This window comes from Oncorhynchus kisutch, unplaced genomic scaffold (assembly GCF_002021735.2).
Source record: "Oncorhynchus kisutch isolate 150728-3 unplaced genomic scaffold, Okis_V2 Okis03b-Okis08b_hom, whole genome shotgun sequence".
NCBI classification, from domain to species: domain Eukaryota; kingdom Metazoa; phylum Chordata; class Actinopteri; order Salmoniformes; family Salmonidae; genus Oncorhynchus; species Oncorhynchus kisutch.
Window position 1 is genome coordinate 12,312,731 of NW_022261980.1, and position 14,586 is coordinate 12,327,316.

General features: G+C 45.7%; 1 protein-coding gene across 3 annotated transcripts in view; it reads right to left on the minus strand.

The window, feature by feature from the left end:
- Positions 1-14,285, minus strand: part of LOC109883802 (DIS3-like exonuclease 1) — a 44,814-nt gene extending 30,529 nt beyond the window's left edge. The window contains exons 1-2 of one of the 3 annotated variants that reach the window (XM_031812654.1): positions 14,028-14,285; positions 13,397-13,550 (exon numbers count right to left, since the gene is read on the minus strand). In XM_031812654.1, coding sequence (XP_031668514.1) covers positions 13,397-13,550; positions 14,028-14,157 — 284 coding nt within the window. In that variant the 5' untranslated portion in view covers positions 14,158-14,285. Of the gene's footprint in view, positions 1-13,396; positions 13,554-14,027 lie in introns of all 3 variants that reach the window. The other 2 variants (XM_031812653.1, XM_031812655.1) reach the window with 2 other exon arrangements.
- Between the last annotated feature and the right edge of the window lie 301 nt (positions 14,286-14,586).

Sequence of the window (14,586 nt, forward strand, 5' to 3'; positions counted from 1 at the left end):
CTTTTTCCACCACTGCTAATAACCTTTTAACCTAATAACCTCGTAGCCTACAGTATGTAGCCTAATAACCTCTTAACCTACAGTATGTAGCCTAATAACCTTGTAACCTAATAACCTCGTAGCCTAATAACCTTGTAGCCTAATAACCTCGTAGCCTACAGTATGTAGCCTAATAACCTTGTAGCCTAATAACCTCGTAGCCTACAGTATGTAACCTAATAACCTTGTAGCCTACAGTATGTAGCCTAATAACCTTGTAGCCTAATAACCTCGTAGCCCAATAACCTAGTAACCTACAGTATGTAGCCTAATAACCTAGTAACCTACAGTATGTATCCTAATAACCTTGTAGCCTACAGTATGTAGCCTAATAACCTTGTAGCCTACAGTATGTAGCCTAATAACCTTGTGGCCTAATAACCTTGTAGCCTACAGTATGTAGCCTAATAACCTTGTAGCCTAATAACCTCGTAGCCTACAGTATGTAGCCTAATAACCTTGTAGCCGAATAACCTCGTAGCCTAATAACCTCGTAGCCTAATAACCTCGTAGCCTAATAACCTCGTAGCCTAATAACCTCGTAGCCTAATAACCTCGTAGCCTAATAACCTCATAGCCTAATAACCTCATAGCCTAATAACCTACAGTATGTAGCCTAATAACCTTGTAACCTACAGTATGTAGCCTAATAACCTTGTAGCCTAATAACCTTGTAGCCTAATAACCTTGTAGCCTAATAACCTTGTAGCCTAATAACCTTGTAGCCTACAGTATGTATCCTAATAACCTTGTAGCCTACAGTATGTAGCCTAATAACCTTGTGGCCTAATAACCTTGTAGCCTAATAACCTCGTAGCCTACAGTTTGTAGCCTAATAACCTTGTAGCCTACAGTATGCAGCCTAATAACCTTGTAGCCTAATAACCTCGTAGCCTAATAACCTTGTAGCCTAATAACCTTGTAGCCTACAGTATGTAGCCTAATAACCTTGTAGCCTACAGTATGTAGCCTAATAACCTTGTAGCCTAATAACCTTGTAGCCTACAGTATGTAGCCTAATAACCTTGTAGCCTACAGTATGTAGCCTAATAACCTTGTAGCCTAATAACCTCGTAGCCTAATAACATTGTAGCCTACAGTATGTAGCCTAATAACCTTGTGGCCTAATAACCTTGTAGCCTAATAACCTCGTAGCCTAATAACCTCGTAGCCTACAGTATGTAGCCTAATAACCTCGTAGCCTAATAACCTTGTAGCCTACAGTATGTATCCTAATAACCTTGTAGCCTACAGTATGTAGCCTAATAACCTAGTAGCCTATAATCTCGTAGCCTACAGTATGTATCCTAATAACCTTGTAGCATACAGTATGTAGCCTAATAACCTTGTAGCCTACAGTATGTAGCCTAATAACCTTGTAGCCTAATAACCTTGTAGCCTACAGTATGTAGCCTAATAACCTTGTAGCCTACAGTATGTAGCCTAATAACCTTGTAGCCTAATAACATTGTAGCCTACAGTATGTAGCCTAATATCCTTGTGGCCTAATAACCTTGTAGCCTAATAACCTCGTAGCCTAATAACCTCGTAGCCTACAGTATGTAGCCTAATAACCTCGTAGCCTAATAACCTTGTAGCCTACAGTATGTATCCTAATAACCTTGTAGCCTACAGTATGTAGCCTAATAACCTAGTAGCCTATAACCTCGTAGCCTACAGTATGTATCCTAATAACCTTGTAGCATACAGTATGTAGCCTAATAACCTTGTGGCCTAATAACCTTGTAACCTACAGTATGTAGCCTAATAACCTAGTAACCTACAGTATGTATCCTAATAACCTTGTAGCCTACAGTATGTAGCCTAATAACCTAGTAGCCTAATAACCTCGTAGCCTACAGTATGTATACTAATAACCTTGTAGCATACAGTATGTAGCCTAATAACCTTGTGGCCTAATAACCTTGTAGCCTACAGTATGTAACCTTGTAGCCTAATAACCTTGCAACCTACAGTATGTAGCCTAATAACCTTGTATCCTACAGTATGTAGCCTAATAACCTTGTAGCCTAATAACCTCGTAGCCTAATAACATTGTAGCCTACAGTATGTAGCCTAATAACCTTGTGGCCTAATAACCTTGTAGCCTAATAACCTCGTAGCCTACAGTATGTAGCCTAATAACCTCGTAGCCTAATAACCTTGTAGCCTACAGTATGTATCCTAATAACCTTGTAGCCTACAGTATGTAGCCTAATAACCTAGTAGCCTATAACCTCGTAGCCTACAGTATGTATCCTAATAACCTTGTAGCATACAGTATGTAGCCTAATAACCTTGTAGCCTACAGTATGTAGCCTAATAACCTTGTAGCCTAATAACCTTGTAGCCTACAGTATGTAGCCTAATAACCTTGTAGCCTACAGTATGTAGCCTAATAACCTTGTAGCCTAATAACCTCGTAGCCTAATAACATTGTAGCCTACAGTATGTAGCCTAATAACCTTGTGGCCTAATAACCTTGTAGCCTAATAACCTCGTAGCCTAATAACCTCGTAGCCTACAGTATGTAGCCTAATAACCTCGTAGCCTAATAACCTTGTAGCCTACAGTATGTATCCTAATAACCTTGTAGCCTACAGTATGTAGCCTAATAACCTAGTAGCCTATAACCTCGTAGCCTACAGTATGTATCCTAATAACCTTGTAGCATACAGTATGTAGCCTAATAACCTTGTGGCCTAATAACCTTGTAACCTACAGTATGTAGCCTAATAACCTAGTAACCTACAGTATGTATCCTAATAACCTTGTAGCCTACAGTATGTAGCCTAATAACCTAGTAGCCTAATAACCTCGTAGCCTACAGTATGTATACTAATAACCTTGTAGCATACAGTATGTAGCCTAATAACCTTGTGGCCTAATAACCTTGTAGCCTACAGTATGTAACCTTGTAGCCTAATAACCTTGCAACCTACAGTATGTAGCCTAATAACCTTGTATCCTACAGTATGTAGCCTAATAACCTTGTAGCCTAATAACCTAGTAACCTACAGTATGTATCCTAATAACCTTGTAGCCTACAGTATGTAGCCTAATAACCTAGTAACCTAATAACCTAGTAACCTACAGTATGTATCCTAATAACCTAGTAACCTACAGTATGTATCCTAATAACCTTGTAACCTACAGTATGTATCCTAATAACCTAGTAACCTACAGTATGTAGCCTAATAACCTTGTAGCCTACAGTATGTAGCCTAATAACCTTGTAGCCTAATAACCTAGTAACCTACAGTATGTATCCTAATAACCTAGTAACCTACAGTATGTAGCCTAATAACCTTGTAGCATACAGTATGTGATAACCTACAGTATGTGATAACCCACAGTATGTGATAACCCACAGTATGTGATAACCTACAGTATGTGATAACCCACAGTATGCGATAACCTACAGTATGCGATAACCCACAGTATGTGATGACCTACAGTATGTGATAACCCACAGTATGTGATAACCTACAGTATGTGATAACCTACAGTATGTGATAACCCACAGTATGTGATAACCTATAGTATGTGATAACCTACAGTATGTGATAACCCACAGTATGTGATAACCTACAGTATGTGATAACCTATAGTATGTGATAACATACAGTATGTGATAACCCACAGTATGTGATAACCTATAGTATGTGATAACCCACAGTATGTGATAACCTATAGTATGTGATAACCCACAGTATGTGATAACCTACAGTATGTGATAACCTACAGTATGTGATAACCTATAGTATGTGATAACCTACAGTATGTGAAAACCTACAGTATGTGATAACCTACAGTATGTGATAACTCAATACAAATCTTTCCTACCAACAGGATAGCTAGTCAGTGGGTATAGCAGAGTCTCCCTGACTCCCTGACTCAGCGGTTCGTCCTGGGGTCCCCTGTGTGTTGTAGTGAATAGAGCTCTGCAATTTAACCAACTACACAGCATGACATCAGCACAACACACACGGTCGCACGCATACACACACACACGCGCACACACACACACAACCGAAGACTCTGAAAAGTGAAGCCTTGTCACGTTAACGATGCAACAGATTTATAAAACGGGAGCTAACGTAAACAAAAGGAGACCAGGACGAGGCTGCTGAAAGTCTACCGGGACTGTTATTTACACTAAGTCATCAACTTTGAAACAAGAACAAACACCAATGTGTGTGTATTGTATAAGAAGCCGTATACTGTATACTGTTAGAAGGGTTGTGTAATAACCAGTTAGTGGCTACATTATTCATCCACAGGCCACATCCTGTTTAAGCTTGATCAGCATAGCCGTGCTGTAATGAGGTTGTTTTTATTACCCACTCTCGATTGGTGGATTTCTATTGAAGGTAATATGGAGGAAGTTGCCCTCTACGTGTCACTCGATCACCTCTGACGAGGACTTGAGCCTACACTACACGTCGCCTCAGAGAGGTCTCGGCATGGCCGTGGCTGTGCGTACACCTAAAGAGCTGTCTTTGAGGCGGTGTTGAGGATGCACCATTGGCCATTTAGGTCTATTACACCTGTGTCCTCCGCTATGATAGATATGTCATAATGTGTAACTGGCATCACTCACGTCAGCAACTGGCATCACTCACGTCAGCAACTGGCATCACTCACATCAGTAACTGGCATCACTCACATCAGCAACTGGCATCACTCACATCAGCAACTGGCATCACTCACATCAGCAACTGGCATCACTCACATAAGCAACTGGCATCACTCACGTCAGCAACTGGCATCACTCACGTCAGCAACTGGCATCACTCACGTCAGCAACTGGCATCACTCACGTCAGCAACTGGCATCACTCACGTCAGCAACTGGCATCACTCACGTCAGCAACTGGCATCACTCACGTCAGCAACTGGCATCACTCACGTCAGCAACTGGCATCACTTGGTGTCAGCAACTGGCATCACTCACGTCAGTAACTGGCATCACTTGGTTTCACTGATCTTTGGGGCTGCAGTCTCTACGGTTTACCTTGGTGTCACTGATCTTTGGGGCTGCAGTCTCTACGGTTTACCTTGGTGTCACTGATCTTAGGGCTGTAGTCTCTACGGTTTACCTTGGTGTCACTGAGCTATGACCTGCAGTCTCTACGGTTTACCTTGGTGTCACTGAGCTATGACCTGCAGTCTCTACGGTTTACCTTGGTGTCACTGAGCTATGACCTGCAGTCTCTACGGTTTACATTGGTGTCACTGATCTTTGGGCTCCAGTCTCTACGGTTTACCTTGGTGTCACTGATCTTTGGGGCTCCAGTCTCTACGGTTTACCTTGGTGTCACTGATCTTTGGGGCTGCAGTCTCTACGGTTTACCTTGGTGTCACTGATCTTTGGGGCTGTAGTCTCTACGGTTTACCTTGGTGTCACTGATCTTTGGGGCTGTAGTCTCTACAGTTTACCTTGGTGTCACTGATCTTAGGGCTGCAGTCTCTACGTTTTACCTTGGTGTCACTGAGCTATGACCTGCAGTCTCTACGGTTTACCTTGGTGTCACTGATCTTTGGGCTGCAGTCTCTACGGTTTACCTTGGTGTCACTGAGCTATGACCTGCAGTCTCTACGGTTTACCTTGGTGTCACTGATCTTTGGGGCTGCAGTGTCTACGGTTTACCTTGGTGTCACTGATCTTTGGGCTGCAGTCTCTACGGTTTACCTTGGTGTCACTGAGCTATGACCTGCAGTCTCTACGGTTTACCTTGGTGTCACTGATCTTTGGGGCTGCAGTGTCTACCGTTTACCTTGGTGTCACTGATCTTTGGGCTGCAGTCTCTACGGTTTACCTTGGTGTCACTGAGCTATGACCTGCAGTCTCTACGGTTTACCTTGGTGTCACTGATCTTTGGGCTGCAGTCTCTACGGTTTACCTTGGTGTCACTGAGCTATGACCTGCAGTCTCTACGGTTTACCTTAGTGTCACTGATCTTTGGGCTGCAGTCTCTACGGTTTACCTTAGTGTCACTGATCTTTGGGCTGCAGTCTCTACGGTTTACCTTGGTGTCACTGATCTTTGGGGCTGCAGTCTCTACGGTTTACCTTGGTGTCACTGATCTTTGGGGCTGCAGTCTCTACGGTTTACCTTGGTGTCACTGATCTTTGGGGCTGCAGTCTCTACGGTTTACCTTGGTGTCACTGATCTTTGGGGCTGCAGTCTCTACGGTTTACCTTGGTGTCACTGAGCTATGGGCTGCAGTCTCTACAGTTTACCTTGGTGTCACTGATCTTTGGGCTGCAGTCTCTACGGTTTACCTTGGTGTCACTGATCTTTGGGCTGCAGTCTCTACGGTTTACCTTGGTGTCACTGAGCTATGACCTGCAGTCTCTACGGTTTACGTTGGTGTCACTGAGCTATGACCTGCAGTCTCTACGGTTTACCTTGGTGTCACTGATCTTTGGGCTGCAGTCTCTACGGTTTACCTTGGTGTCACTGAGCTATGACCTGCAGTCTCTACGGTTTACCTTAGTGTCACTGATCTTTGGGCTGCAGTCTCTACGGTTTACCTTAGTGTCACTGATCTTTGGGCTGCAGTCTCTACGGTTTACCTTGGTGCCACTGATCTTTGGGCTGCAGTCTCTACGGTTTACCTTGGTGTCACTGAGCTATGACCTGCAGTCTGTACGGTTTAACTTGGTGTCACTGATCTTTGGGGCTGCAGTGTCTACGGTTTACCTTAGTGTCACTGATCTTTGGGCTGCAGTCTCTACGGTTTACCTTAGTGTCACTGATCTTTGGGCTGCAGTCTCTACGGTTTACCTTGGTGTCACTGATCTTTGGGGCTGCAGTCTCTACGGTTTACCTTGGTGTCACTGAGCTATGACCTGCAGTCTCTACGGTTTACCTTGGTGTCACTGATCTTTGGGCTGCAGTCTCTACGGTTTACCTTGGTGTCACTGAGCTATGACCTGCAGTCTCTACGGTTTACCTTGGTGTCACTGATCTTTGGGGCTGCAGTGTCTACGGTTTACCTTGGTGTCACTGATCTTTGGGCTGCAGTCTCTACGGTTTACCTTGGTGTCACTGAGCTATGACCTGCAGTCTCTACGGTTTACCTTAGTGTCACTGATCTTTGGGCTGCAGTCTCTACGGTTTACCTTGGTGTCACTGAGCTATGACCTGCAGTCTCTACGGTTTACCTTGGTGTCACTGATCTTTGGGCTGCAGTCTCTACGGTTTACCTTGGTGTCACTGATCTTTGGGGCTGCAGTCTCTACGGTTTACCTTGGTGTCACTGATCTTTGGGGCTGCAGTCTCTACGGTTTACCTTGGTGTCACTGATCTTTGGGGCTGCAGTCTCTACGGTTTACCTTGGTGTCACTGATCTTTGGGGCTGCAGTCTCTACGGTTTACCTTGGTGTCACTGAGCTATGGGCTGCAGTCTCTACAGTTTACCTTGGTGTCACTGATCTTTGGGCTGCAGTCTCTACGGTTTACCTTGGTGTCACTGATCTTTGGGATGCAGTCTCTACGGTTTACCTTGGTGTCACTGAGCTATGACCTGCAGTCTCTACGGTTTACGTTGGTGTCACTGAGCTATGACCTGCAGTCTCTACGGTTTACCTTGGTGTCACTGAGCTATGACCTGCAGTCTCTACGGTTTACCTTGGTGTCACTGAGCTATGACCTGCAGTCTCTACGGTTTACCTTAGTGTCACTGATCTTTGGGCAGCAGTCTCTACGGTTTACCTTAGTGTCACTGATATTTGGGCTGCAGTCTCTACGGTTTACCTTGGTGTCACTGATCTTTGGGGCTGCAGTCTCTACGGTTTACCTTGGTGTCACTGAGCTATGACCCGCAGTCTCTACGGTTTACCTTGGTGTCACTGATCTTTGGGCTGCAGTCTCTACAGTTTACCTTAGTGTCACTGATCTTTGGGCTGCAGTCTCTATGGTTTACCTTGGTGTCACTGATCTTTGGGGCTGCAGTCTCTACGGTTTACCTTGGTGTCACTGAGCTATGACCTGCAGTCTCTACGGTTTACCTTGGTGTCACTGATCTTTGGGGCTGCAGTCTCTACAGTTTACCTTGGTGTCACTGAGCTATGGGCTCCAGTCTCTACGGTTTACCTTGGTGTCACTGATCTTTGGGCTGCAGTCTCTACGGTTTACCTTGGTGTCACTGAGCTATGACCTGCAGTCTCTACGGTTTACCTTGGTGTCACTGATCTTTGGGGCTGCAGTGTCTACGGTTTACCTTAGTGTCACTGATCTTTGGGGCTGCAGTCTCTACGGTTTACCTTGGTGTCACTGATCTTTGGGGCTGCAGTCTCTACGGTTTACCTTGGTGTCACTGAGCTATGGGCTGCAGTCTCTACAGTTTACCTTGGTGTCACTGATCTTTGGGCTGCAGTCTCTACAGTTTACCTTGGTGTCACTGATCTTTGGGGCTGCAGTCTCTACGGTTTACCTTGGTGTCACTGATCTTTGGGCTGCAGTCTCTACGGTTTACCTTGGTGTCACTGATCTTTGGGCTGCAGTCTCTACGGTTTACCTTGGTGTCACTGAGCTATGACCTGCAGTCTCTACGGTTTACGTTGGTGTCACTGAGCTATGACCTGCAGTCTCTACGGTTTACCTTGGTGTCACTGATCTTTGGGCTGCAGTCTCTACGGTTTACCTTGGTGTCACTGAGCTATGACCTGCAGTCTGTACGGTTTAACTTGGTGTCACTGATCTTTGGGGCTGCAGTCTCTACGGTTTACCTTGGTGTCACTGAGCTATGACCTGCAGTCTCTACGGTTTACCTTGGTGTCACTGATCTTTGGGCTGCAGTCTCTACGGTTTACCTTGGTGTCACTGAGCTATGACCTGCAGTCTCTACGGTTTACCTTGGTGTCACTGATCTTTGGGGCTGCAGTGTCTACGGTTTACCTTAGTGTCACTGATCTTTGGGGCTGCAGTCTCTACGGTTTACCTTGGTGTCACTGATCTTTGGGGCTGCAGTCTCTACGGTTTACCTTGGTGTCACTGAGCTATGGGCTGCAGTCTCTACAGTTTACCTTGGTGTCACTGATCTTTGGGCTGCAGTCTCTACAGTTTACCTTGGTGTCACTGATCTTTGGGGCTGCAGTCTCTACGGTTTACCTTGGTGTCACTGATCTTTGGGCTGCAGTCTCTACGGTTTACCTTGGTGTCACTGATCTTTGGGCTGCAGTCTCTATGGTTTACCTTGGTGTCACTGAGCTATGACCTGCAGTCTCTACGGTTTACGTTGGTGTCACTGAGCTATGACCTGCAGTCTCTACGGTTTACCTTGGTGTCACTGATCTTTGGGCTGCAGTCTCTACGGTTTACCTTGGTGTCACTGAGCTATGACCTGCAGTCTGTACGGTTTAACTTGGTGTCACTGATCTTTGGGGCTGCAGTCTCTACGGTTTACCTTGGTGTCACTGAGCTATGACCTGCAGTCTCTACGGTTTACCTTGGTGTCACTGATCTTTGGGCTGCAGTCTCTACGGTTTACCTTGGTGTCACTGAGCTATGACCTGCAGTCTCTACGGTTTACCTTGGTGTCACTGATCTTTGGGGCTGCAGTGTCTACGGTTTACCTTAGTGTCACTGATATTTGGGCTGCAGTCTCTACGGTTTACCTTGGTGTCACTGAGCTATGACCTGCAGTCTCTACGGTTTACCTTAGTGTCACTGATCTTTGGGCTGCAGTTTCTACGGTTTACCTTGGTGTCACTGAGCTATGACCTGCAGTCTCTACGGTTTACCTTGGTGTCACTGATCTTTGGGGCTGCAGTCTCTACAGTTTACCTTGGTGTCACTGAGCTATGGGCTCCAGTCTCTACGGTTTACCTTGGTGTCACTGATCTTTGGGCTGCAGTCTCTACGGTTTACCTTGGTGTCACTGAGCTATGACCTGCAGTCTCTACGGTTTACCTTGGTGTCACTGATCTTTGGGGCTGCAGTGTCTACGGTTTACCTTATTGTCACTGATCTTTGGGGCTGCAGTCTCTACGGTTTACCTTGGTGTCACTGATCTTTGGGGCTGCAGTCTCTACGGTTTACCTTGGTGTCACTGATCTTTGGGGCTGCAGTCTCTACGGTTTACCTTGGTGTCACTGAGCTATGACCTGCAGTCTCTACGGTTTACCTTGGTGTCACTGAGCTATGACCTGCAGTCTCTACGGTTTACCTTGGTGTCACTGAGCTATGGCCTGCAGTCTCTACGGTTTACCTTGGTGTCACTGAGCTATGACCTGCAGTCTCTACGGTTTACCTTGGTGTCACTGAGCTATGACCTGCAGTCTCTACGGTTTACCTTGGTGTCACTGAGCTATGACCTGCAGTCTCTACGGTTTACCTTAGTGTCACTGATCTTTGGGCTGCAGTCTCTACGGTTTACCTTGGTGTCACTGATCTTTGGGGCTGCAGTCTCTACGGTTTACCTTGGTGTCACTGATCTTTGGGGCTGCAGTCTCTACGGTTTACCTTGGTGTCACTGAGCTATGACCTGCAGTCTCTACGGTTTACCTTGGTGTCACTGATCTTTGGGGCTGCAGTCTCTACGGTTTACCTTGGTGTCACTGAGCTATGGGCTGCAGTCTCTACAGTTTACCTTGGTGTCACTGATCTTTGGGCTGCAGTCTCTACAGTTTACCTTGGTGTCACTGATCTTTGGGCTGCAGTCTCTACGGTTTACCTTGGTGTCACTGAGCTTTGGGCTGCAGTCTCTACGGTTTACCTTGGTGTCACTGAGCTATGACCTGCAGTCTCTACGGTTTACCTTGGTGTCACTGAGCTATGACCTGCAGTCTCTACGGTTTACCTTGGTGTCACTGAGCTATGACTTGCAGTCTCTACGGTTTACCTTGGTGTCACTGAGCTATGACCTGCAGTGTCTACAGTTTACCTTGGTGTCACTGAGCTATGACCTGCAGTCTCTACGGTTTACCTTGGTGTCACTGATCTTTGGGGCTGCAGTCTCTACGGTCTACCTTGGTGTCACTGATCTTTGGGGCTGCAGTCTCTACGGTTTACCTTGGTGTCACTGATCTTTGGGGCTGCAGTCTCTACGGTTTACCTTGGTGTCACTGAGCTATGACCTGCAGTGTCTACGGTTTACCTTGGTGTCACAGAGCTATGACCTGCAGTCTCTACGGTTTACCTTGGTGTCACTGATCTTTGGGGCTGCAGTCTCTACAGTTTACCTTGGTGTCACTGATCTTTGGGCTGCAGTCTCTACGGTTTACCTTGGTGTCACTGAGCTTTGGGCTGCAGTCTCTACGGTTTACCTTGGTGTCACTGAGCTATGACCTGCAGTCTCTACGGTTTACCTTGGTGTCACTGAGCTATGACCTGCAGTCTCTACGGTTTACCTTGGTGTCACTGAGCTATGACTTGCAGTCTCTACGGTTTACCTTGGTGTCACTGAGCTATGACCTGCAGTGTCTACAGTTTACCTTGGTGTCACTGAGCTATGACCTGCAGTCTCTACGGTTTACCTTGGTGTCACTGATCTTTGGGGCTGCAGTCTCTACGGTCTACCTTGGTGTCACTGATCTTTGGGGCTGCAGTCTCTACGGTTTACCTTGGTGTCACTGATCTTTGGGGCTGCAGTCTCTACGGTTTACCTTGGTGTCACTGAGCTATGACCTGCAGTGTCTACGGTTTACCTTGGTGTCACAGAGCTATGACCTGCAGTCTCTACGGTTTACCTTGGTGTCACTGATCTTTGGGGCTGCAGTCTCTACAGTCTACCTTGGTGTCACTGATCTTTGGGGCTGCAGTCTCTACGGTTTACCTTGGTGTCACTGATCTTTGGGGCTGTAGTCTCTACGGTTTACCTTGGTGTCACTGATCTTTGGGGCTGCAGTCTCTACGGTTTACCTTGGTGTCACTGAGCTATGGGCTGCAGTCTCTACAGTTTATCTTGGTGTCACTGATCTTTGTATCAAACTATTTGTCGTGGAATCGTATTCCAGTGGGTGTACCCAGCAAGAAGGCAGTAACTGCCGTCTAGGGTCAAAGGTCATGTCACAGGTCAGGGTCAATATGAATAACAAGTAACCTCGTAGTAAGACAACAGATAAACACATCTGATCTAACTACAATTCATTTGGTTGGACAATAAAAAAAAAAACCTTGAAGTCATTTTTCTCTGTTTCACTCTATGAGCAGTTACTGTTATTTTGCTTGGTAGGACAGTACTGTTCTGTACCCATGAGATAGTCATTGGAGAGGTGTACTGTTCTGTCCCCATGACATAGTCATTGGAGAGGTGTACTGTTCTGTCCCTATGTCATAGTCATTGGAGAGGTGTACTGTTCTGTCCCCATGACATAGTCATTGGAGAGGTGCACTGTTCTGTCCCCATGACATAGTCATTGGAGAGGTGCACTGTTCTGTCCCCATGACATAGTCATTGGAGAGGTGTAAGTCTACTGTTCTGTCCCTATGTCATAGTCATTGGAGAGGTGTACTGTTCTGTCCCCATGACATAGTCACTGGAGAGGTACACTGTTCTGTCCCCATGACATAGTCATTGGAGAGGTGTAAGTCTACTGTTCTGTCCCCATGACATAGTCATTGGAGAGGTGTACTGTTCTGTCCCCATGACATAGTCATTGGAGAGGTGTAAGTCTACTGTTCTGTCCCCATGACATAGTCATTGGAGAGGTGCACTGTTCTGTCCCCATGACAGTCATTGGAGAGGTGTACTGTTCTGTCCCCATGACATAGTCATTGGAGAGGTGTACTGTTCTGTCCCCATGACATAGTCATTAGAGAGGTGTACTGTTCTGTACCCATGACATAGTCATTGGAGAGGTGTAGTGTTCTGTCCCCATGACATAGTCATTGGAGAGGTGTACTGTTCTGTCCCCATGACATAGTCATTGGAGAGGTGTAGCTACTGTCTGCCCCAACACCAATGGTAGATGTCTCATTACTACTGTCTGCCCCAACACCAATGGTAGATGTCTCATTACTACTGTCTGCCCCAACACCAATGGTAGATATCTCATTACTACTGTCTGCCCCAACACAAATGGTAGATGTCTCATTACTACTGTCTGCCCTCTCACTAATGGTAGATGTCTCAGTACTACTGTCTGCCCCAACACCAATGGTAGAGGTCTCATTACCACTGTCTGCCCCAACACCAATGGTAGATGTATCAGTACTACTGTCTGCCCCAACACCAATGGTAGATGTCTCATTACTACTGTCTGCCCCAACAGTTTCATTACTACTGTCTGCCCCAACAGTTTCATTACTACTGTCTGCCCCAACACCAATGGTATGAAGGCCTAGTTACTCAACCTGTGTTACAGTAATTATCTATATGTACGGTGTAGGCATGTAGCTCCTGTACCTGCGTCCTCTGCTGTGTTGGACAGCCTGGCAGGCAGTCTGAGTGAACACTATCCCCTGGATCTCTCTAAACTCCAGAATCTCCATAAAGTCCCTCGCCACGCCTGCATCAGGCATCACATAGTGAGTCACCTCTCCAGACAGCACCTTGCCCTCTGCTGGGACAGAACAGGGAGAGAGAGGGTTAATCTGTCAACTAATCAATCTAGAAAAGGGATAGTGAATGATGAGGGTATTTGAGCAGGTGTACTCTGTTCAGACTCTACCATGTCTTGATGGAGATCATTTCAAACACAGCAACACTGTTGTCAACAACATCCGCGTCTATTCGTAGCTATTCGCATTTATGCACAGGTGTCTAAGTCGTCTTATCTACCTTTACTGTGAAGGCCATCGTCATTATTTTATTGCTATTGTACTCAGGAACTAGCTGTTAAAAGGGTGACACGTGTTGTTACGGTGTAACAACTAACATCACGTGACAGTGTGATACAAAAGAGAAACATCCTAGTTTACCTTATGCCTTGTTGTAATTTAGCTAGTTAGCATGTTACATTTACGTTTCCCTAAAATGTGACGGACATCAAAAGGAAGACTTATAGAGTATTTTATTTAGTAAAACCTGACTTTACCGTTGGCGCATTGTGCCTGACAGAGAGAGCTGTAGCAGGGAACATGTTCTCTCAAATAATGTTCCCGGACCACACGGACCTTCCGTCCTCGGGAACTCTTCAAATGCAACACCTTCTCGGTCTTAATCATTGTCACCCCGCTTCATAGAAAACGCTTTTGGGACGATTGTTTTTGAAAGATTAGCTGCTGTTGACAAGACAAGCGGGAACCGATTCCGAAGTTGTAAACAAACCATTCAAGTCCAGGAAGCAAACTGCGCAAACGCGGCGGGCTCGTCGAGTTGACGTCATCAATTCCATACACACACACACACAGACAGACACACACACACACACACACATTTTTTTCTTACAGATTATAAATGCCAGTGTCTTTAGAAAAGCGGAAAACAATATGTTAACATATCCAGTTTAAACCTTTGTTGGATGCAGTGCACTGTCCTGAGTGACTTGAATGTGCTTATATATCCCTGCCCTGACACCAGAAATTAAATTCCCTTTGGAAAATAAACGTATTTAAGTCCATTTAAAGCCAAAGCGAATTGCACCGATGATTAAT